General features: G+C 56.8%; 1 protein-coding gene across 1 annotated transcript; it reads right to left on the reverse strand.

Annotated features, from left to right (window-relative positions):
- Window positions 1-8814: 8814 nt before the first annotated feature.
- Window positions 8815-24260, reverse strand: MAP1S (microtubule associated protein 1S). The gene is made up of 7 exons (XM_004422972.3): window positions 24126-24260; window positions 23042-23143; window positions 21532-21614; window positions 20620-20760; window positions 17747-20081; window positions 10534-10769; window positions 8815-9680 (listed from the first exon to the last, which is right to left on the reverse strand). Exons 1-7 carry the CDS (start codon window positions 24241-24243, stop codon window positions 9525-9527), a joined length of 3171 nt encoding a protein of 1056 aa, XP_004423029.1. The 5' UTR covers window positions 24244-24260; the 3' UTR covers window positions 8815-9524.
- Window positions 24261-24316: the final 56 nt, after the last annotated feature.

Raw genomic sequence — 24316 nt, forward strand, 5'->3', positions numbered from 1 at the left:
TCCCTCCCTCCCTCCGTGGCTGCAGCGCGGCCGCCGGCTGGCTCCGCCCCCGGGCGTGGCCTAGAGAGTCCCCGCCCCCGAGACGGCTGCGGAAGGCGGGGGCGGGCTCTGAGTCCGCGCAGCCCGCCATTGGGCCACTTAGGCGGCCGGCTCCGCCAGCCCAGCGCGCTGATTGGCTGAGCCGGAGAAGAGGCTCTCTTTTTATCTCCCTCCTTCCACCACCCGCAGTTCATTTACGTAATTTAAAGCGAGAGGCGCCGCTCCTTTCACCTGAGACTAGGAGGCAGAAGAGGTGACCACAGTTTATCACCACACCTTGCGTGCCACGCACTGAACAGGACTCATCTGATGCCGGCACACAAGCCTGTGAGCGGGACATCATTGATCTTAATTTTACAGATGGGGAAACTGAGGCTCAGAGAAGGCAAGGACTTGACTTGCCTGGAGGCCACACAGCAAGTCTGCAACCTTATGAGGGCAGTTTCGGCATCTGGCCCCAGGGCTGGGGAGAACCATCCCCAAGAATGTTGTCGTGTCACAAATCTGAAAGCCTCCCGCTCGCCCCCCTCACCTGGACCCTCATAAAAGGAGACTTAGCGCTTGCTGGTCCCCCATTCAAGCCTCCACTGAACACCTAGCTGATCTCCCTGCCCCCAGGCCTGCTCCTCCACCAGCCTCCCCAGCTCAGTAAGGGCAGCCCAGGAGTGTGGGCCAGAGGCCTGGGCGTCCCTGAGAGTCTTCCCTTCCCTTCATCTGCACACTGATCCTGCTGGCACCAGGTCTCTGAAACACCTACAATTGGCCCATTTTTCTGACCCTGCGCCCGTCATCTCCAATCTGGATGCTTCCTCCCTTGGCTTCCTACTTGGGCCTCCTGTTGCCTCCATTCCTGCCCAGACAATCCCTTTTCCCATGGCAACTACAGCTTTTTTTTTTTTTTTAATAACCTTTTTATTTTAGAGCAGTTTTCGATGTACAGAACCATTGTGAAGATAGTACAGAGTTCCCGAGTCCCCCACACCCAGTTTCCTCTACTATTAACATCTTACATTAGTATGGTCTTTTGTCACAATTAGTGAAGCAGTATTGAGACATTTTATTAACTAAAGCCCCTACATTATTCAGATCTCCTCAGTTTCCCCTAGTGTCCTTTTTCTGTCCCAGGATCCCACATGACATTTAGTTACCGCGTCTCCGTAGGCTCCTCTGGGCTGAGACGGTTTCTTGGACGTTCTTGTTTTTGATGAGCTTGACAGTTTTGAGCAGAGCTGGGCAGAGGTTTGTAGGATGCCCCCAGTTGGGATCTGTCTGGTGTTTTCCCTGTGGTTGGACTGGGGGGGCGGGTTTGGGGAGGAGGAGCACAGAGGGGAAGCGCCCTTCTCGTCACACCGTGTCCAGGGCACGTGCCATCCACGCGACTTCACTGTGATGTTGACCCTGATCACCTGGCTGAGGTGGCGTCTGTCGGGTGTCTCCACTGTAAAGTGACTCTTGTCCCCCCTTCCGTGCTGTACCCTTTGGAAAGAAGTCACTATTTACAGCCAACACCTAAGGGGTGGGGGCCACAATCCCCCTCCTCAAGGGCGGAGCATCTGCACAAATTATCTGAAATTCCTCTGCACAGGAAATATGTCTCTTCTCCCCCATTTATTATCTATTCAATCATTCATATCAGTATGGGCTCATGGATATTTATTTTACACTTTGGGTTACAATCAATACTACTTTATTGATTTTCTCTCTCAAATTGTTCCAGCTTTGGCCCCCGGAAGCTCGTTCAGTTGGCTCTCGTGTCCCTCTGACTCGCCCCGTCGCATCCTTGCTCTTTTTCTTTGAGTACTTCCTTGTCACTTGGAAACCTTCCACGCTCATCTCATATATTTCCTGCCCCAGTCCTGGAATCAGCCTTTTCTCCAGGCAGCAGCCCTGGTGCCTTTCATTGGAGATACTGTTAGAAACCAGGGTCTGAGCAGCAGGTGTGCTGGTTGCTTCTCGGCCCTCTCAGCTGACAGAGCGAGGACATATATGTGTGTACACACACCTGTGCGTATGCACAGACCTATAAATACTGCCACACGTAACTGTCTGTGTCTATACTAAGTCAATCACGAGTTCACGCAGATGTCTCCACATCTAACCCATCACCAAATGGATCCTTCCAGCTCCTCCCTTTGCCTGTCTGTAACCTCCCACTCCAACACTGAGAAACCTAGCTCTCACCATCCACCCTCCATTTGCTTAATTGTTCCAATCCAAGGTGCACCTATGGCAGCTTTCAGGATGTTAACCCGCCCCCAGGGAGGGTGCAGGGGCATTCAAAGAGAAACCCATCACCTGCTTCTCCAGCTCCAAACCCTCCACTGAGTGCCCAGCACCCTCAGAAAAGACCCACCCCCTCCTCTGCAGCCCCCCAGTGCAGTCTCAACAAAATCAGGCCAACCCCAGGGCCTTTGCCCATGCTGTTCCCTCCCTGGAGCGCTCTCCTCCCAGCTCATCTGACTGGTAATGCAATTCCTACCTGGAAGCCTAGTCCTTCCAGCCCAGCACTGACCCCCTAGGCTGAGCACTGTGTTGGCCTGGCCTCCTCCCCCTACAGGCCAGGAGCTCTGGGGTGGCCCAGGCACCACCCACAAGGTCCAGGTGGGGTCTGAAGTGCATTCACACTTCCCATACTGCCTCCCCAAGCCTGGGCCAGTGGCAAGGTGGGGAAGGGGCATGATTCTTGTTTTATAGGCAGGGGCCCAAGGCTCACAGGCAAGAGGTTACTCCCTGACTTGACCCAGGTGCGTGGCCCTTGAATCCCAAAAGATGCTGTGGGGATGGGGAGGAGAGGATGCAGAACAGGCCTGTCTGGGGCGGGGAAGGAAACTCCGGGGTCCCGGCGCTGCCAGTACAGCCCGAGGCCACCTGGAGGTTCAGGCCAATTTTCTTATTTCTGAGACTACGGGGAAGGGAGGCCCAGAGAGGTTAAGTAACATTCCCAAGGTCACCCAGCAGTGCTGCCAAGCTGGGACAGCCAGCATTTCCTGAGCACCCACTCTGTGCCAGGTGGGTAAAGGCACATAGTGTGTGTAGGCAGGTGCCAACTGTGTCCTGTTCCAGCCGCAGCCCAGGCTGCAGACTAGAAGGAAACACGGGGGGTGACTTGCAGGTGGACAGGTGGCATTTTAAAGGGAGTGAGTCAGGAAGAGCCACAGGAGGGCTGGGGCCCAGAGGGAGACCAGGGAGGGCTTCTTGGAGGAGGGGCCCTGGCAAGCAGGGCTGGAAAGATGAGAGGTTATTGGGCTGCTCTTCCCAGGAGAGGCTATCCCTCCCTCCCCCATCACCACTTCCCAAGAGCCCACATCTTTCCAGAAAAGTGTCCCCGCCCCACCCCGGTCCCCCTCGTGGAGCTCTGCCAGCCCCATGTGCCAAACCTGGCCTGCCCCCGGCCAGCTGGCAGCTCCCGGGCCCCCACCCCGTGCTCCTGGAAGAGGAAGTCCCCACGCTCAGTGAGGTGTCCGGCAGCTGCAGGCCCGCCCCGCCCCGCAACCTCGCCTCGTTCTGGGAGCTTCAACGTTCCCAGTCTCTTCTCGGTTCCCCTAGAAGACCACGCCTCTGCCTCTGCGTCCGGCGGCCAGCGTGCTCTCCCCCTTCCCCTAAGACGGCTTAACGCTTCGCATCCTCACGCAGCTTTCCCCAGTCCCCAGGCCGCGCCCAGTGCCGCCCCCACACCCGACCCTGTGGGTTGGCGCCGCCTGTGCCTGGCTCCCTCATCTGACACTATCTGCTGACTGGCGAATGGCTGGATGGTGGCCCTCCACGGGGAGGACACCGGTGCGAAGGCCTGGAGGCGGGATCTGGGTGTTGAAGCAACACCGAGAAAACCGGGCGGCGGCGCAGGCTCAGCGTATCGGGGAGGGGCTGCCGGCCACGGTCGCACATCAGCTTCCGCCAGGCGCCCCGGGGCCCAGGTGCCTCGGCAGCCGAGGTCTTTTTAGCCCGCTCGCAGAGGCTGGGCCAGACAGCTGTCAGGAGGGGCTGGAGGAGAGGGAGGAAGAGAGACAGAGGGGACAGAGGGAGAAAAGGGAAGTGAGGCGGAGGGCCCAGGCCCCAGACTGTTCTGGCGTGTAGATGGGAGAGTCAGAGCCACGGCCTAGACAGGAGCCCACGGGCCCCTTGGTGTAAATCAAGTTTTATCGGACACAGCCACTTCCATTTGTTCAGCTAGGCCGGCAGCCTTGAGTGGTCTAGACAGGGGCCCTATGGCTCATAACACCAGAACAATTTACTGTCTGGTTCTTTAGGGGAAAAAGTTTGCCAACCCCACCCCCACTTCCTGGACAAGACAAAACACTGTCTTTGGGGGGTCAGTGGTCAGTAGGTGATTTTCACCACTATTTCCACGTCTCCCCCTTCCAGGTCCACGGGAGGCGTGACCTCTGAGCTCCTGAATTAGGCAGACTCATGGGACTCGCTTTGTTCAATGAAACGAGAGCAGAAGTAGCATGTCACTTCCTGGTGGGAGCCCTGAGGAGCTGGTGACTGATCTGCCGGGTCCCCTTCCCCTGGTGGCCACCTGATGTTCCAAGAGGTGGGAGTTTGGTCCTGTGGGGCTGCTGTGTGAGGCTGCCGAGACACAGCAACATCGGAAATCTGAAGTGCAGGGCAAGATGCACCAGATTGAGGGCGAGAGCCCAGAACCAGCGCCCCCCCAGCTGATTAAAATAAAAATACAATCAACATGCAGTTCCTTCTAGGAATGTAAGGCTGTATCAATGTTATAAGAACTATTAATAGGTTAAAAAAAGATAAACTTATCATCTCCTCCAGTGGTTCTTACCTTTGTTTCCAGGCTCTGTTACTAGATGCATACAAATTTGGAGCTATTACATCTCCTTGGTGAATTAAAAGCTCTGATTTGATATTATTTATTTCTACTGCTATACCAAAAATATAACTTTATTAATATGGGTATATCGGCTTTTCTTCTTCAGTAGTTTCCAGGTTTATTTTTCTCATCCTTTACTTTCAAATTTTCAACATCCTTATGTTGAGATGTTTCTTGTAAATAGCATAACACTTGAATTAAAATATAGCCTAACAGTCTTTTGTCTTCCAACTAGCGTTTTTCGTCCATTTACATTTACTGTACTTACTGCAAATATTATGCGTTTCCCTCATCTTATTCTGGGCTTCCTATTTGTACCTCCTTCCCTATGGGAGGATTATTTTGGATTATTTCTTTTTTATTCTAATTTCCCCCTTCTACTAGTTTGGAAGTTATAGACTATTCTAGTCTAGTATTTACTGTAAGCATTAATATTCCTACTCTTCTCAACCAAGTAATATGTCACCCTCCCCTCGAACAATACTTAGATTTTAAAACCTTACTCCACTCAGCTCTTATTTGCCATTCTTGTCTAAATTTAGTTTTTAATCCTACACACTGGACATCATAATTCTTGTTGATGAAGGTGATGTTTCTTTAGCTGCACTCACATATTTCCCACTTTTTTGCTATTTGCTCCTGCATGTCAGCCCTTCTTGTTGGATCATTTTGTTTCTGCCTGAACAACTCCCTTGGAATTTTGTTCAGTGAGGGCCTTTACTTCTCCCTCCTCCTCCAGAGGTGTCTGCTGGGGGAGCATTTCTCTTGCTGTGTTCTCTCAGCCCCTTGCAGGTGGCACCGCCGTGTCCTGGGTGCCGTGCTGTGGGACCTTGGAGCAGCTCTCGGGCTGTCACCCTCGTCCCGCTTGTTGACTTGGGTTTTCTGCACCTTCACTTGTGTCTCGTTGTGTAACTTGCTTGGGATTTGGCTTTTTGAACACTGGTGAATTGATGTCTTTCACCAGATCTGGGAAACTCCTTGCCATCATCGCCTTCGGAGTTGGCCTCTGCCCTCTCTCCTCTGTCTCTTAACCTCCCTTTTCTCTTCCCATGTTTGGGAGATTTACTCAGCTCCATCTTGCAGTTCACTGGTTTTCTCTTCTGCTGTCTCAAATCCACTGTTAACCCCATCCAGTGTTTGAAATCTCAATTATTAGCTTTTTAATTTCTTAGTTCTATTGGGCTCGTCTACAAATATTACTGTCTCTTGCTTTCTGTTCACACTTCAGGACTAAACACACCAATTCTGGGCCCAGTGATGCCAACACTGGAGGTCTTCACTGCTGGCTCCCCCTCACGCAGACAGGCTGTGAGTTCTGACCCTGGCTCATACTTCCCGGGATGTGACTGGGGGCATCCGCTAAGGCTGGAGTTGCAGGTTCTCCCAGCAGACCCAGGTCAGCACCACGCTGGACTGCGTTAAACCACGTTGTCCACTGGGCGCCTTCAGACACCCAGATAGCGTTGGAGTCGCAAACTCATGAGAAGTCACGTCACTGGACTAGATTCTCCCCCTCCTGCTCCTGATGGCAAGGTCGGAGATGTCCAAGGTTCCTTTCCAATCCTGGGAAGATCTTTTGATTTCCAATTCACCCTTTGAGGTCTTGACTTATCAGACCCACCATCCTGAAAGTCCATGAAAACTGAGGACCAGACCTGCCTCATCCGACAGGAAAGCTGCTTCCTTCCCGGTAGTCCTGCCTGTGCTGACGTTCTGGCCTCTGCTCCTTATTTTCTGGTTGCTTGCTGATACATTAATCATGGTTTAACCCATTTTTACCAGAAATTTTAGTTGTTTTTACTGTGGGATCAGCTTGGGAATCTAGTCCACCACCTGATCAGAAGCGGAAGTTCCCAAAGTTTCCTATGCACAGTCCAGGCCTCCTCTGTGGAGATTCTAGAACTCTAAGAGGAATGAGCATGTGAGAAACGACTGGGAATTTATGAAGGAAACAAATCAAATTAAGAACAAAGAAGCTGCCTGATGTGCTACTAAAACACCACGTTACACCAGTGAAAATAGCAAGGAGATGGCCGAGGTTGGCAATGGAATTAGAGCAGATCCAGAAACAGATGCCAACACACATGGATAATTCAGGGAGGAGGGAGTGTTTCAAATCTGTCCCCAGCATGGGACAGTCAGGCTGTCTGGGGTGGAGCAATCTCTATATCTCTCCCCATCCCAAAATAAGTCCTAGATGGATAAAAATAAAAGTTGAAATTATAAACAAAGAACAAACCATGGGAGAATTTGTGCCAACTGCGGGAAAAGCCTCTCAAAGCACAAAAGACATTTAAAGATTGTGGTTTGAAAACCATAAAAATAAAACATTTACAGCAAAACTGTTCATAAACAAAACAAAGATAAATTTGGGAAAAACCATAAAAACTTATTAACGTTTATGAGGATAAATTTTGTTTCCTAGCACAATTAAAAATGTTTAAAAGAATTATGATGTATAAATGAGAAAAAGACAAATATCTAATAAAAAAATCAAACCGACTAACTAAAAATAAATAAATATTAGAAAACCTCCCTGGTAATGAAAGCAATGACTGAGAACAGGAGACAGCACCCATCATTAGACAATTGGGCCAAAATGGAAAATGGGGGCACGTGGCCTTGTGTGAACAGCGACCATCCTGAGACCCTGGACAGGAAGTCCATCTCTGCCCGGCAACAACAGGGCAAGGGGGCAGCGGGCCACAGCCTGCGTGCCCGGCGGCAGGGCAGCCAGTGCTAGCTTCGCCTGGGCACCATGCCGGCGGTGCGTGAGCCCAGACTGCCGTCCTCGGAACTTCCTGTCAGCGTAGGCTGGAGCGCGTGGCAGCGGAAGGTGAGCGCAGGGCTGCTTAGCCAGGTCCCAGGTGCTGCTGCCCCACCTCCCCCAGGCCAGGTGTGCGCTGCGCTGGGTGGCTGAGGCACCGGTTTCCGCAGCAGCGCCCACGGCGCCCTCGTGGTTCCTGTCCTGGGCTCCAGTGCAGCTCACCTGACGTCCACCTGCCCTTCCCGACCACCTGCCCTTGGAGTCCAGCCCCGACGCCACACATGAGGACAGCTGGGGGCCCTTCAGGCGCTCCCACACGAGGTACTCAGGTCCCCGAAACCCATCCTCTGGAGAGCTCTCCACAGCTGCTGCTGGCCCCGTGATTCCAGCCTCTGGCTGTTGCAGACTGGACTGCGTCCTCCACCCAATTCCCACGGTGAAGCCCTGACCCCCAACGTGATGGTGTGGGGGCGTGGACCTTTGGGAGGCCACCAGGGTTAGATGAGGTCATGAGCATGGGGCCCCCACAATGGGGCTAGTGCTCTTATGGGAAAGGGACTCCAGAGAACTTGCTCCCTCTCCCAGCAGGACGACACGGCCAGAAGGCGGCTGTCTGCAGGAAGTGAGCCCCCCAGAACCCAACCACGCCAGCCCTGGTCTCACACTTCCGGCCTCCAGAGCTGTGAGAAGTGTCTGTTGGTGAAGCCGCCTGGTCTGCGGTGTTCGGTCACGGCAGCCTGAGCTCACCGAGATGTCGTCTGGAACAGCCAGAGGGAGGAGCTACCCCGCAAAGCCCTGCAACGCCACACAGTGATTCCGGCCACTATCTCCAGGGAAGAGAGCAGGCTGCCAACCAGCCAAGGACATACGCTGGTGTGGGAGGGTCCTGGGGCTGCCGTCACAAAGTGCCACAAACTAGGGGCTTAAAACAACAGTCTACTCTCTCACATTCCGGAGGCCGGTAGTCTGGGATCCAGGTGTGGGCAGGGCTGGCTCCCTCAGGAGGTCCCAGGGGAGGACCCTTACTCGCCTCTCCCAGCTGTGGGGGCTCTGGTGTCCTCGGCTTGTGGCCGCATCACTCCAAGCCCTGCCTCTGTCTCCACATGGCCCTCCCCTCTGTGTCTCCTCTTCTGTCTCTCATAAGAACACTTGTCATCGGATTTAGAGCCCATCCAGATAATCTCAAAATCCTTCATTTAATTGCATCTGCAAAACCCCCTTTGCCACACCCAGTCACAGTCACAGGTGCCGGGGTCAGGACTGGGACACATGCTCTGGGGTTGCCATTCCGCCCAGTGCGGCTGGCGTCTCACCTAACATCACACGTGGGTGTCTCTGTCCATGCAGAGATCAGGAACAGGGTTCTTCAGGAAACTGGGGCTCCAGAACTGTGGGTTTCAGGGTCCTCTCTAAGATCTTTCTGTAGTGTCTCTCCTGCCACGAGCGCCGATTGTCTCCAGGAAGGGGACTCTGGAGCACAGAGCCTGGGGTTCCCATCTCCCCTTGGCCCCTGACTGGTTGGGTGGTGGGGGTCTGGCAGCTGCCCTCTGGGCGCCAGTGACCCCATCTGTAAAACCACCCCTCGAGGTCGCAGTGCTAGGCTGCAGGGCTGCTATTAGTGGTTATCGCCGAGAAGCACCACCTCCCCTGGGCCTGGGTTTTCCCAGCTGTGACATGGAGGCCAGAGCATGCCTGACCTGGGGGTTGCTGGGGATTCCATGGCCACTGGGACTGGGGGCCCACACGGTGGTAAGGACTGTCCCGGGCACCATCAAGCCCCCCACTGGCAGAGGAACAGGGGCCACAGCCAAGCAGAGCATCTAGTTTATTTCTGACTCGGGGGAGTCTCAAGACGCGGCAGACCCAGCCCGGTGGTGTCAGGCGGGGCTAGAACTCCACCTTGCAGGCGGGGAAGGCCTCGTCCTGCATGGACACGGTGCTGTTGCTGCCCAGCACGGTGACGCCCAGCTCCTGGTGCCGTGCGTGCGTCTCCTCGTACCACCGGTGCATCGCGCCCGAATCGAAGGTGGGGATCAGGGTCACCTGTGGGCGGGACAGAGGGACCAATGGTGAGGGGGCGCCCTCCTGGCCCAGCCCCACGGCACCCGAGGCCCCTCTCTGACCACGTTTGCTCCGCCTGTTAGCTCTCACCTGGACGTCTGAGCTGGCGGCCAGCCTACCCTGCAGCCCATTCCCTTCCCTCAGCACCCAAAGAGCCCTCTCACAAGCCGAAGACCGGGCAGCTCTTCTGTGAACCCCTCTCCGTGCTTCCCACCAGCCTCCCCGCTGCCATCCCCCTCTTCGCTGGCCCAGGCCTCCCTCTGACACCTTGAACACTCCAAGCCTGCTCCCATCTCCAGGCCTCTCCCTCCCAGTGGCTCCACAAGTTGTGCGCGAGCGGCGGCCACAGGCCCGGGCAAGGCTGGGGTCGGCCGCGCACACGCTGCATGGGCAGCTGGGTACCTGGAAGATCCTCCCTCTACCCAAACTCGCCTCACCCTCCAAGGCTCCATTTCAGTCTCAGGCTTCAAGTGACCCCAGCCCTCAGGTCACTTCTCAACTCTCTCAGCTGCACTGACACTGCACTCCCCGCCCAGTCCACCCTGACCATTCTATGGGGGCGATGGAGGTGATGGAGCCAGCCCCCCCTGCATCCTCACCCAGGGCAGCTGCAGACTGAGGAGGACGTGGACGTGACAGGAACAGGGGCCTCCTGCGTTTGCCTTCATCCCCGTGTAGCCCTGGGGACGTGCCTCTTCTCTGAGCCCCGCGCCCTCCGCCACGCGGGGAGGACGGCCGCCTGACCCACGGGACCGTGTGGGTTCAACAGGAAGACTCTAGGAGGCACTGACCCCGCCCTGCGCCAAGACTGCCCGAGGCCCCAGAGGTCACGCACCTGGAGGTCACGGTCCCACTGCTGCTTGCCGGCCAGCAGCGCGTCCAGGACGGCCCGCATGCCCTCCTCCTTGCGCTGGTCCTGGCCGCTGATGACGTAGCAGAGTGCCCGCACCCGCCGGAAGAACTCCTCGTCCACCAGGCGGGCACTGCCCCCGCTGGGCAGGTAGGCCAGGTCTAGGTAGACGGGGGAGCCGGGTGGAGCTGCTGACCCACCTGGCCGGCTGCCGGGTGACCCTGTGAGCAAGGAAGGAGGAGTCAGTGTGGACTCCCAGGGCCGGGAAAGGGCTGAGACCCAGAGGTCAGAACGAGGCTCCCAGCTCCACCAGCACCTCTCTGAACAGCTCTCTCCTTGGCAGGAGTCCTAATCTCCCTGTTTTACGGCTGACAGGGGCAGATACTCGACAAACTCGGCAGACACCCTGACCGCCTCCTCAGTGCCTGGACCCTCCCTCGCCAGTCCCTGGAGACAGACATCCCCAAGACCAAAGGAGGGGGCAATCAGAGAGGGCTTCCTGGAAGAGGGGGTTTTGGAGCTTGAGCCCTGGAAGCAGCTGGTGTCTGGAACGCTCTGCTGCTTCTGCAGCATCCATCCGTTCAATTACTCAAGGGATGTCTATCAAGCCATCCAGGGCACCAGGTCCTGGGGACATGGTAGTGACCAAGACAGACAAAAAACCCCCACCCCAAGGGTGACAGGGAGCCAGAGCTGTTGTGAGAGGGACAGAGTTACCAGAGGGAGACCTAGGATGGGGCGGCCTGGCCGCAGATGGGGCAGCTGCTCTCAGGGCCTCGTCCATGGCCCTGAACCCAGAGCTTGTGCAAGAGGGACGAAGCCGCCATCTGACCAGCTGACTGAGGACACTGCTGGGTCTGGGCGCAGGAAGCCTGCCAGACGCTCAGCATCTGACAACCATAAACACTGCCCCGCTCAGGATGTGGGCCCCGCTCAGAGAGCGGCTGGGGCGTTTGCAGAAAGAACGCAAGCCCAGCTTTGGGTGAGTGGCACCCCACACTCAAAACCGGGGAGCATGGCGGCGAGGGTCCTGAGTGGAGCCTCAGGGAGAGAAAGCCATGTTGGCCCCAGCAGGCGTGAGGGCGGCCGGAGCGGCAGAGGTGGAAGGGCAGAGAGAAGATATGGGGGCCGTGGGCAGGAGGACGGGGGCAGAGGAGGGCCAGCGAGCTACGGCGCACAGGCCACACTCGGCGAGCGCCTGCTTTGTAAGCATGGGTCGGCTGGCGTGGCCGTGCGCTCAGCAAGCCACCGCTGGGCTACGACGGCAGGGCTGGGGACGGCACAGAGACCAGCCGGCCCGCAAAGCTGACACGTCTACCCCCAGCCCTTTGAGACAGGCTGCTGATGCCAGCATGGAGGGTCGGTTTATCTGAGGCAGTGCGAGCAGCAGACCCCAAGTGGCCGAGACGGCGGCCTCTGGAAAGAGGCCAAATGCCCCAGCAGGCGGAGCCTCGGACGACCCCCAGCCTCCGGGTGCCAGCCCTGCCCGGGGGGCCACCCTCTCCCTGCCACTGTGCTGGGAACCCCTGACCTGCCAGAGGTCATGGCGGCCCATCAGCTGCCGCCCTTAGGACCCGCCCAAGGAAGACAAGAGGTGGCAGCTCAGATGGGCACTGAGGCCAGGAGAGGATCAAGAGGCCAGGGCAGCCAGGCCCCGAGGGGAGACACGCCAGAGATGGCCATCAGCTCCTGGAGGGCAGGACCACCCTGGGCACCGGGACAGGGCCCAGCCCAGGGCGAGCGCTCAGCAGACAGGAGCTCAAGTTACTGCTGTCATCACTCTCACTGCTCTCTCGCCAGCCCTCCCCCAGTAACCCTAGGCCTGCGCTGACCAACGCAGTGGGCAGTGAGCACCGCAACGTGGCACATGTGGCCGAAACGGCTCTGAGTGCGCTCCAGGCTCCCAAGACGTGCTGCAGAGAAGAGAAAGGGAACTATCTAGTCACTTCTTCTCTTGCTCACACGTTGAAATACCATTTTCATGTAGTATGCAGGAAAGAATTAACACAGCACGAAGATTCTGGACGCGGGCACAGGAAGAGGCACCAGGCATCTGCCCCCATGCAGACGACAACTGTGGGGCAGCCCCTCCCTGCGAGGGTGAAGTGAGTCACCTGGGATTTCAAGGATCGTGCATTTTTTTATCCTTCTTACACCCCCTCTTCATTTATTTCTTCTTCCCCGTTTGGGAGCCAGACATTTAGAGATTAGGACACTCACAAGCAGCTGCACACACAGGGGAGTTTAGAAAGCCACCACGCATGCCCCGGGCAAGCTGCAGGCTCAGAAAGACCAGAGAACGCCTCACATTTACACCCCAGACTGGTGGCCAGCACAGAGACAGCCCACTGTAATTCAACAAAAAAGCCACAGCAAACTCTGGGGAAAAGGGAAATTTGGATCTCCAGAGTTACCACATTCTTAAATTCAAACATCCAGTTTTCAACAACTATAACAAAATCACAGGGCACCCAAAGAAACCAAGTATGTATGGCTCATTCAAAGGGAAAAAACTAAATCAACAGAAACCATCCCTGACAAGGACCAGATGGCACACTTACTAGACAAAGACTTTAAAAATGACTATCTGAAAGACACTCAAAAGAAGTAAAGGAAGACGTGGCAGACAGGCGAGAAAAGGATGCATGAACAAAATAAAAATATCAATAAGGAGACAGAAAACAAAAAAATAAATGAAAAATTTTGCAGCCAAAAAGTACAACAACTGAAATGAAAAATTCACTAGAGGGACTCAATTCAAGATTTGAACAGGCAGAAGAATCAGTGATCTTGATGGCAGGACAACGGAAACCGAGTCTGAGGAACAGGAAGAAAAACGATGGGAGCAAGTGAACAGAGTCTGCGGGGCCCGTGGGACAGCACCGCAGGACCAACGCACACACCAGGGCAGTCTCAGGAGAGACGGCAGAAAGGTCATCTGAAGAGATAAAGGCCCAAAACTTCCCGCACTTGATGAACGACACGAATATAAACAACCAAGACGCTCGGCAAACTCCAAGTAGGATGAACGCAGAGACCACAGTGAAGGAGACACGTTATATCAAATGCATTATAATCAAACTGTCGAAAAAGACAAAGAGAACTTTTTGAGAGAAAGTAGTGATAAAGGGGAAGTTTACAGCTATAAATGCTTATATGAAAAAGAATCTCTCAAAACAACAACCTAACATTATACCTTAAGCAAACAGAAGAAGAAGAACAAAAGTCAATTTAAAGCTAGCAGAAGAAAGGAAATAATAAAGATTAGAGCAGAAATTTTAAGAACAGAGAATAGAAAAACACAGAAGAAAATCACCAAAATCAAAAGTTGGTTCTTTGAAAAGATTAACAAAATTGACAAATCCTTAGCTAGATGGACTAAGAAACAAGAGAAGACAAACGAGGAAGATCAGAAATGAAAGTGGGACGTTACCACTGCTTCTACAGAAAGAAGCAGTGTCATGAGAGCGCAATGAACAACACACGAACAAACTGCATAACCTAGAAGAAATGTAAAGATTCCTAGAAACACAAAACCTACCAAGACTGAATCACAAAAAAATAGAAAATCTGAATAGATGTATAACTAGGTAAGGAGACTGGATCAGCAATTGAAAACCTTCTGGGCTTCAAGCAAACATTTAAAGAAGAACTAACGTCAATCCTTCTCAAACTTTTCCAAAAAACTGAAGAGCAGGAAACACTCCCTAACTTATCTATGAGGCCAACCTAACCCTAATACCAAGGCCAGGCAAAGACACCACAAAACAAGAAAACTGAAGACCAATACCCCTTAGGAACACTGACGCAAAAATCCTCAACAAAATACTGGCAAACACACCGCGACCAAGCGGGATTTATTCCTGGGATGCAGGGATGGTTCAACACGTGAAAATCATCGTAACACTCCACATTAACAGAACGAAGGAAAAAACCCCACATGATCATCTCAATCCACACAGAAAAGCACTTGACAAAACTCAACACTCTCTCATGACAAACCCACTCAACAAACGAGAAACAGAAGGAAACTACCTTAACATAATATGAACCACATATGAACAACCCACAGTGAACACCAGTGAAAGACTGAAAGCTGCTCCTCTAAGAGCAGGAACAAGCCCAGGAGGCCTGCTCTCGCCACTTCTACTCAACACAGCACCAGAAGTCCTAGCCAGAGCAATCAGGCAAGAAAAAGAAAGAAGAGGCATCCACACTGGAAAGGAAGAAGCAAAGTTATCTCTGTTCACAGGTGACACTTATATGTCTTATATGTAGAAAACCCTAAAGATTCCACACACAAAAAAGAAACCTGTTAAAACTAATAGATGAATTCAGCAAAGTAGCTGGATACGAAATCAACACACAAAAATCAGCTGTATTTCTATACACCACAATGAACAATTCAAAAGGGAAATTAAGAAAACAATCCCATTTACAACAGCATTAAAAAGAATAAAATATTTAGGAATTAACCAAGGAGGTAAAATATTTGTATGTGAAAACTACAAAACATTGCTGAAAGAAATTAAAGATGACACAAATTAATGGCGAGACACCCCACATTCGTGCATTTAGACCGCATACTGTCATGTCAACACCACACAAAGCGAGCTACAGATCAAATGCAATCCCTGTCAAAAGCCCAATCATGTTTTTTTGCAGACATAGAAAAATACATTTCAAAATTCATATGGAATCTCAAGGGACCCCGAATAGCCAAGACAATCTTGAAAAAGAAGAACAAAGTTGGAGGACTCACATTTGCTGATTTCTAAGCTTACTGCAAAGCGACAGTAATCGAGACAGTGTGGTCCTGGCATAAGGACAGACATACAGACCAACGGGACAGAACGGCGAGCCTGGAAACAAACCCTCCCGAATACGGTCAAATGAGTTTTGACAGGGGTGCCACACCATTCCACGGGGAAAGCACAGTCTTTTCAGCAAATGGTGCTGGGAAAACCGGATCTCCACACACAGAATGACGAAGTTGGACCAACACCTTATACCATATACACAAATTAACTCGACATGGATCAAAGACCTCAAGCTAAAACTATAACTATATAACCATAACTAAAACTGTACAACTCAGAAGAAAACAGAGGAAAAGCTTCATAACATTAGATTTGGCAATGACTTCTTGGCTATGATACCAAAAGCACAGTCAACAAAAGAAAAAATATATAAATAGGACTTTGTCAAAATTAAAAACATTTCTGTATCAGACACAATCAACAAACTGAAAAGGTCCTGTTCCCATGGAACATAAGAAAATATTTGCAAATCATAAATCTGATAAGGGATTAATATCCAGAATATAAACAGAACTCCTAAAACTCAACAACAAAAAACAACCTGATCCAAAAATGGGCAAAGGACTTGAACCGACATTTCTCCAAAGAGATACAGAGGGCAGACAGGCACGGGAGAAGACGCTCCACATCACTAGTCACCAGGGCAATGCAGATCAACACACAAGGAGATGCCAGCTCACACCACTGGGAGGGCTATAACCAAAAAAACAGAGAATAACAAGTGCTGACGAGGACGTGGAGAAACTGGAGCCCTCGTGCACTAGCGGTGAGAATGTCAACTGGGGCAGCCACTGTAGAAATCAGTCTGGCAGTTTCTCAGAAAGTTAAACACAGAAGGACCACATGATGCAGCAGCTCCACTTCTGGGTGTATAGTCCGGAAAAACGGAAGCAGGGACTCAAAGAGGTGCTTGTACCTGGCACACTCACAATCACCAAACAACGGAAGCAACGCAAACACCCGTCAACGGATGATGGATAAACAGAGTGTGGCCCATACACACGACAGAAAATCACTCAGCCTTAGAAAGGAAGGGAATTCTGACACCTGCTACAACGTGGATGAACCATGAGCACATTATACTGCGTGAAAGAAACCAGTCACAAAAGGACGGATACTGTGTGATCCCACTTACACGAGGGCCCTCGAGGGGTCCGATCCACAGACAGAAAGTAGAATGGGGGTGCCAGGGGCTGGGGGAGGGGGAGGGCAGTTAGTGTTAATGGGACAGAGTTTCAATGAAAGGAGTCCTAGAGATGGACGGTGGTGATGGCTGCACGACAACGTGAATGTACTTAATGCCACTGAAACATGCACTTAAAAATGGCTAAGGTGAGGGGCCGGCCCCATGGCTTAGCGGTTAAGTGCACATGCTTCGATGCTGGTGGCCTGGGTTCGGATCCCGGGCGCGCACCGACGCACCGCTTCTCCGGCCATGCTGAGGCCGCTTCCCACATACAGCAACTACAAGGACGTGCAGCTATGACATACAACTATCTACTGGGGCTTTGGGGGAAAAAAAATTATAAAAAAAAAAAAATAGCTAAGGTGGTAAATTTTATGTTACGTATATTTTATCACAATTTTTAAAAGCTGGAAAAAAATAGCACGCAGGCCTGACACTGCTACCCTTAGAAAGCTGACACTTGGGCCCTTGGCTGGCGTCTGGGAACTCAGATTTCAGAAGGGTTCCCACCATCCCGGAAATGATTGAGGTGGCTCACAGTGCCTACGTTGTTCCTACAGCAGCGCGGCATATGTTGAACACCTGCTCTCCGCTCCAGGGAGTCTAGAAATCTGGGACATGCCAGGCACCCACGTGACCAGCCCCGACCAACACCCTGGGCACTGAGCCTCTAAGGAGCTTCGCTGGCAGACACTTCACACGTGTCCTCACAGCTTGTTCATCAGGGAATATGCACGTGGTGTGTGACTCCACTGGGAGAAGACTCTAGAAGCTTGTGCCTGGTCTCCCTGGCACATCCCCCGTTTCCTCTCATTCTAATACATCTCAGCCATGAGCAAACTAGAGCCTGAGTTCTCCCCGCCAACCGTGAACCTAGGGGTGGGTCTTGGGAACCTCAACACAAACAGGTTAAATAAAATGTACTGTTAAAATTTATTTCACCTACTTTTGTTTAACGTGGCTACCAGAAAATTCACAATCACGCATGTGTTCATGTTATGTTTCCATTGACAGCACTGCTAGAGCACCTCAGAATTAGAACTGCTCAAACAGTGAAGCCAGACCCTTAGTTTTACAGGAGAAACTGAGATCCAGAGGGGGTGGCAGGTGTGGCTGAGGCCACAGAGCAAGTAGAGAACAGGAGGACTTAGGCTGGTAACCCACTGCAGGACCCCAGCCCCCAGGTACTTACCAGATGGGCCCCGAGTGGTGGTCTTGGGGACTGAGGACTTTCTGGACAGGGGTGCCCGACCTCCCTTGTCACCGGGCTCGCTCCGGGCACTGAGTGGCCGACTGGCCCGGTCCCCAGTGGCCAGCCCCCTGGTTTTGGCAGTGATCAGTGGAGTGGCTTTCGGGGTGGCAATGCCAGGGGTGGGGCGGGCCAGGGACTTCGGGGTACGGCCGAGGCCCGGCGGCAGCACCTCAGGATCCACCATGCAGATACTGGGCGGGGTGGGCAGCGGTGGGGGGAATTGAAGGGGGTCGGGCAACGGGTCACGGCGAGGGCCCCCGAAGCCCTCCGTGTCCTCGTCAGAGACGGCAGTGCCGGGGGTGGCAGGTAGGGGGTCCGAGTCCGACAGGGTGGGCAGGGACTCGCTGACGGACGTGGGAGGCGTCTCCTCGGCCCCCGGAGCGCCGGCCCGCTCCTGGGACCGGGTGCTGCTGCCATCGGAGCTGCCGGGGGACGCGGGTGCCGGCACCACGGGCACGGCCTTGCGGTGCTCAAACTCGCAGGGCGACACCAGGCACAGGTCCACGTCGTGCGGGGAGGCCGAGCGCCGCGCCCGCGGGCCTCGAAGTGGGAGGCTCAGCCCAGCCTCGCCCGCGGCGGCGGCGGCCGGCGGGGGCAGCACCTGCTCGAAGGAGACGGACAGGGACTCGTCCACCTCCGTGGAGTGCGGGGAGCCCACCTCGGCGGGCAGCGAGGGCGTGGTCAACGTGGGCGAGGCGTCCGGTCCCGCCTCCCCGGCCCTCAGCGGGCTCAGGGACAGCCGCCCGCCGCCCTCGGTGGGGCCCTGGGGGGCTCCGGGGGGCGAGGGCGTGCCCCGCCCGGGCGTGCTAGTGGCCAGCAGCAGCTCCAGCGTCTTCCCCACGCTGCCACCGTCCTCCCCAGCCAGGCGCAGCCGCAGCTCCAGACTGCTCTCCGGGCTGGGCGTGGCCACCGGCGGGGCGGCGGGGGAGCTGCAGGCTTCTGTCGGGGGGCTCGCCTCTCCACCCCGGAAGCTGGGGAGGCTGCCAGGCCCGTTCTCCGCTAGTGAGACTCCCGGGTGGGGGGTGCTGGGTGCTCTGCGGGACTTGGGGGCCACCTGAGCACCTGCCTTCTTGACACCGACCACGGCAGAGGCTGCCCGGCGGACCTCCCGGGACTGGGTCCGCGGGGTACTCAGCCTGGGGTCCTTCTTCAACTCCCGGGGGGGCCTAGCTTCCTTTTCAGCCCTGCGAGCAGCCTCAGCCCGTGGCGGCTCCTTCCGGGCCACCCCGGGGCACTCCTGGGCAGGCCTGGCGGGCGTCGTCGTCCGGCCCTCTCTTCTCAAGCTGTCCCGGGAGCCCACGCTCTCCTTGCTCTCGGCTCGCCGAGGCCCCGCCAGGTCCTGGGGGGTCACCACCGGCTCCCGCAAGAAGCCCAAGTGCTGCAGGCGGACCAGGCCGTCCAGGAGGCGGGCGGGCGGCGTGCAGCCAGGGAACAGCACGCGCACCACCTTCTCCGCGGGACCCGCAGGATGCCACACCAGCAGAGCGCACACGGAGGCCAGCGTGTGGTCGGCCCCAGCCGAGGGCGGGTGCAGCACGTACATATCCAGCCGGCCTACGCCCATCTTCTGGAAGAGCACGGTGGGCTCAGCTGGCAGCGGCCCGCGGCTCAGGGGCAGGGGCGTGATGCCCAGCCGGGCGAGGAGGCTCAGGGCCAGCTCCGCCTCATCCTCTCCGCGCACCAGACGCGAGGCAGCCGCCCGGGCGTTGAGGAAGACGACCCCTAGGTTGGGAGAGATGAGCCTGCGCAGCCTATCATCCCCGGAGCCTCCTCCGGCCGCCGCCTCCTCACGCTCCGCCAGCTTGCGCCGCAGCAGACTGTTGAAGCCGGGGAGGCTGTCAGCGCCTGCGTGGGTCACCAGCACGGCGTCCACCCGGTCCAGGTGCCGCACCAGCTTCCAAAAGCTCGACTTGGGGTTCGAGCCACCATTGACCAGCACGGTGAAGCCGTTGACGGCAAAGAAGGCGGCATCCCCAAGGCCTCCAGGGAAGATGTAGCAGCAGGGCCGGGCGAGCCTGAGGAAGCCCACAGAGGCCGGCGGCTCCAGCAGCTCAAAGGGGGATGGCGGCTCCAGCACCTCGGCCACGTACTCGAGAAACTCGCGCAGGCCCTCGGAAGCCGGCCGCCGTGCTGGGGGGTTCAGCTGCAGCCGGAGCAGGCCCTGGAGGCCAGGCACGTCGGGGGCCAGCTGTGCCCAGTCGCCAAAGGTCGGGCAGGCGATGGTGAGCCTGGGCAGGGCTGCGGGGGGTGCTGCGGAGGCCAGGAGATCCAGGATCTGCAGAGGTGGGGACGGTGGAGGGGCCACCTGGAGTCAGGCAGCACCCAGCCTCTTGGGAGAATGGCGAGGGTGCCCCGTCTTGCCTCGTGGGGCTGGGAGGGTCCCTCACTCGCCCTTGTCACCCTCAGCACAAAGGGTCCCTCAGCCCGCCCTCCCCATAGCCCACAAGGGCCGACGGTCCTGCCTCATCACCTGTCCCTCTTCCTACCATCGTTACGTCACTCACTACAATGTGAAAACGTGCTCTGCCAGATTTCTTCTCATTTGCCCCACCCAGACTAAGGGCACTCCAGAAGGGACCCCGTCCAGCTCCGGCCCAGCTGGGACCTGGAATCTGGGGTGCCACCTGAGGCCTCTGAGACATCTGCTGCCCCACAGGCCCAGCCTGGAACTACACACTGTAGAGGGCGAGGGGATGGGGCCCTGACAGCACCACCACTCCACAGGGAAGGAGGGGAGGGGCCCAGGGGGATGGCAGGTCGCCAGGGCCACACAGCCTGACGGGGATGACCAGGATGGAGACGTGGCGGCTTACTTCTTTGTCCCCCAGGACCTGGAGGAAGTGGCAGGCCGAGAAGCCCCCCGTCTGGAGCAGCAGCTCCCCTGTCCCCTCCAGACAGGGCCCAGCCAGCACCAGCAGCTTATGCGGGGCAGGGTCCAGCAGAAGGTCCCGGAGCTGAGGGAGGAGAGAATGTTGAAGGCCCTATTCTGTGCAGTGACATAGCCACCATCCCTCAGGGATGGCCCCCAGCCCCAAATCTACGTCTAACCACCCCACTCCTGTCCCCAGCCCATCGCCAGGCCAGAGAAGCTGGGAGGGTACCCTCTGGGCCCCGCTCCCCCCACCCGCCCCATCCCCCCCTGCCAAACTCCTGCTTATCCTACAAAGCCCGGCTCCAGTGCCCCCTCCTCCTGGAAGCCCTCTTTTCTGGGCTCCCTCAAGCCCTCCTCTCCCTCTGGCCCAGCCCCAATGCCATGGGGAAGATGTTATCTGTCTGGCTCTGTCTCCCTCAGAGCCCCTTGAGGGAGCAAAAAGGAGCATTTTTGATCAGAGGAATCAACCTCCACAAGGGTCTCTAGAGGGGTACCCCAAGGCTCTAGCTTGTTCATCTTTCTCAGTGGCAACTGGGAGAAGGGTACAGAGGTCCACAAGCTGGAAGGATTATGAAGTCGATTCAGACAAGTACTGGGGCCCAGCCAGAGGGAAGGCACTCGATGCAAATATTGGTCAGTCCTGCCTTCCCCCTCCAGACCTTCCCTAGCCCATTCCTTCCTCCCAAACTCCAGCCTTTCCCGAGCCCATCCACTCTCATCATCACTCCTGAGGAGGGAATAAGTGGAGACTTCCTGAGGGAGAAGGTGCTGCTGCTGGGTGTTGAGAAGAGGATTTTAGGCAGCACAAAGTCAGGCACACAGGCGGTGAGGACAGGGGCTGCCCCTTCCCTACCTCGTCACACAGCGACTTGTCTGACGGGTTCAGGAGGACCAGGGTCTCCAGGGCGTCTCCACGGTGGTGCAGGCTCCGCTGGCCTTGGGGGGGAATCCGGCCCTGTGAGCTTGGGGTCAGGCTATCTCGGGTCAAACCCTGCCTCCTTGAGTGACCCCAGGCAGCCACAAGCCCCTCCAAGGCTCCATTTCCCGGGGAACCCCGGCCAGGGGGTTATCTGGGGATCAACAGGCACGTGGCAGAGCTTACAGGCCAGGATGAGGCAAGAACAGGAAACCCGCCTTGGCAGGCCACACGCTGGACACAGCAGTGACACCAAGGCCTCCACTGCTTGCAGCTATCAGCCCCGTGGGGGAGGCCATCGCCACCCCCATTTTATAGGCGAGGAGCCTGGGCACAAGCAGGGCCAATGAGGGCACACCAGGAAGAGAGCACAGCCCTGAGGCAGGCCGGAGCCCAGCGTGTCTGAGGATGAGGAGGTGGCGGTGGGGGTGGAACGGGGGCGGCATGAGGGAGCCGAGCGCGGAGAGGCCTCACGGACCCCGGAGAGGCGAGTGGGGTTGATTCTGGGACCCGAACCCTGGGCTGGCCCCAGAGCCCAGACGTGTTTCACATATGGAGCAGCAGGCCCTGGGGCTAGAGGCAAGGACCTCCCGGGCTGACAGCCTTCATCAGTTTACACACACATCTCGTCACAGGCAGACACTGCCCCTCACAGGTGGGGAAACCAAGACATGGAGGGGGCAGTGACCGCCAAGGTGACACGGAGCAAATGGGATTTCCAGCCCCCCATCCTGTGAGGGCTCAGGAAGCCACCCAGAACCGCTGGGACAATGAGGTGACGGACACTTCCTTCCCCTCCTGCAGCAGCAGGGAGGTGACTCAACAGGCTGGCCAAGGCAGGAGGTGGGGGCTGCAGCCGACACGGGGCTCTCTTCACCCGGCTCACCCCAGAATCCCTAGGGAGCCATGGGCCACGTGCAGCTGGCCCAGGCACCCCCAACCCTCCTCGACCTTGCTCCTTTCTCAGCTTCCCACCTATTCGAGCACCTACTGTGCACTGGCCCTGTGCAGGGGTCACAGCCACGAACCAGACATGGTCCCTGCCACACGGGGCACACACCCCACCCCCAGGCCCCTCAGCAGCCTCTCACTTTCCAAATGTCCTGTTCCTTTGTCTGAGCCCTCCCTCTACCCGCTGCATCAGCCCCAGCTGCTTCTCACCCAAAAAGCCCCCCTCCTCAGTGGTCTCCCTGTCCCCCAAACCTCATCTGCCTCATCTGTAAAATGGGGACAAAACCACAAGCTCCTGCGCGTGTTGGCTGTTGCGGACTGAGGAGGTGGGCGCTGGGTCAGGGCCCGCCCCTGCTCCGCACTCGGCAGAGCTCAGCTGTACGATTCCCGCTGTTGTTTACAGCCGTGCCCAACCCCCGGCCTGGCACAGGCAGAACACCTGCTCAGTGATGAGTGTAAGTGGAGCAGCGGGGGCACGCGGGGTGCCCAGCCTCACCTTTCACGATGCTGGAGAAGGTAGCGGAGTGCCGGGACACGAAGACCTTGAGCTGCTCGTCAAGGCTGCAGACGCCAGGGTCAACGTCCCAGGACCGGATGCCTGGAGGAGCGGGGCAGGAAATCAGCTGGGCTTCCCAGCTCCCAGAATGTTTCAATGACTGGCACCTGGCAGGTGGGGTCCACCCCAGCCCGAGACAGCCTGGAGACTCAGAACTGCCCAAGTGCTGGTGATCTCACTGTTGTCTGCATGCAGGAACCCGAAGCGTACGCCGGCGCTTTACAGAGAAGACTCAGGACGGCAGCAAGAAAGCCCCGGCTCCTGACGGTCAGCTTGTCCCCTCCACCCCACCACTGGCCTCACTGCTCCTCCAGCCCCCTCCGTTCCTTTGCACCAGCTGTTCCCACCGCCAGGAGGCCCTTCCCCCAGGCCCCCTTCAGGTGCCGAGACCGGCCTCCACTCAGTCCGTTGCATCCTTCCGCGCATTCCTGCACCACGCGAGCTTAAAACTTGTGGCATCTCCTCACTCGCGCTGGCTCCACCGCCCGCCTGGGTCCCCACCCTAGCCCTATGCCCTGCGGGGCAACATCCCCCAAGCAGGTGAACCGAAGGTGTGCTGCCACCAGGTGATTTTACAGGCGCTGGACCGCAGGCCCCGCCCATCTGCGACGGGGGACGAAGGCCCTCCGCCCGCGGTGCGCGTGCCCCACGCCCGCCAGGCCCACCGCGCCTGGCCGCTGCAGGTGGACCTCGCAGGTGCACCTGTGACTCACCACCTCGGGCGCCAGATCCCCGGGCAGGCCGCGCCCGCCCACACCCGATTAGCCGCTCCTCCAGAGGAACGGAAAGTGGGCCCTGGGGCTGCAGGCCGGCCTCCGCAGCCCTGCTCCTCCCTCCCGCAGGTCCAGGCTGCCAGAACCCGAGGATTTCGAGGCGACCCCCGCCTCCCCGCGGCGGGAAGCGGAGGCGTCGCCCGTGTTGCCCAAGCGCGCGGGTCCCAAAGCCGGGCCCGGGGCCCTCCCCGGCCGGCCGCCAGTGGAGCCAAGCAGCCCGCCCGAGCCCCCCCGGCCCCGGCCGGCCCGACCTCGCTCGAGCTCCTCCAGCACGTAGGCCAGCAGCCCCGGGCACCCGCACTCGCCGCCCACCACCAGCAGCAGCGAGCTCGGGGGCCCCGCCGCCCCGCGCCCCACAGCCGCCGCCATCTTCGCGCGCCGAGCACCGCCCGCGGGCCCCGCCCCTTAAAGGGCCGGACCGGAAGGGCTGAGGACCCCGCCC

Source organism: Ceratotherium simum, chromosome 18 (assembly GCF_057802395.1).
Source record: "Ceratotherium simum simum isolate JZ-2026a chromosome 18, ASM5780239v1, whole genome shotgun sequence".
NCBI classification, from domain to species: Eukaryota; Metazoa; Chordata; class Mammalia; order Perissodactyla; family Rhinocerotidae; genus Ceratotherium; species Ceratotherium simum.

What these genes read in the sequence shown, in the direction of transcription:
- MAP1S (XM_004422972.3), bottom strand. Translation starts at nt 24,243, where the DNA reads ATGGCGGCGGCTGTGGGGCGCGGGGCGGCGGGGCCCCCGAGCTCGCTG. An exon ending in CTTCTCCAGCATCGTGAAAG is followed by an intron (nt 21,615 to 23,041) that starts GTGAGGCTGGGC and finishes TTCCCCCCCAAG; the next exon opens with GCCAGCGGAGCCTGCACCAC. An exon ending in CACCACTCGGGGCCCATCTG is followed by an intron (nt 10,770 to 17,746) that starts GTAAGTACCTGG and finishes CCTTGCTCACAG; the next exon opens with GGTCACCCGGCAGCCGGCCA.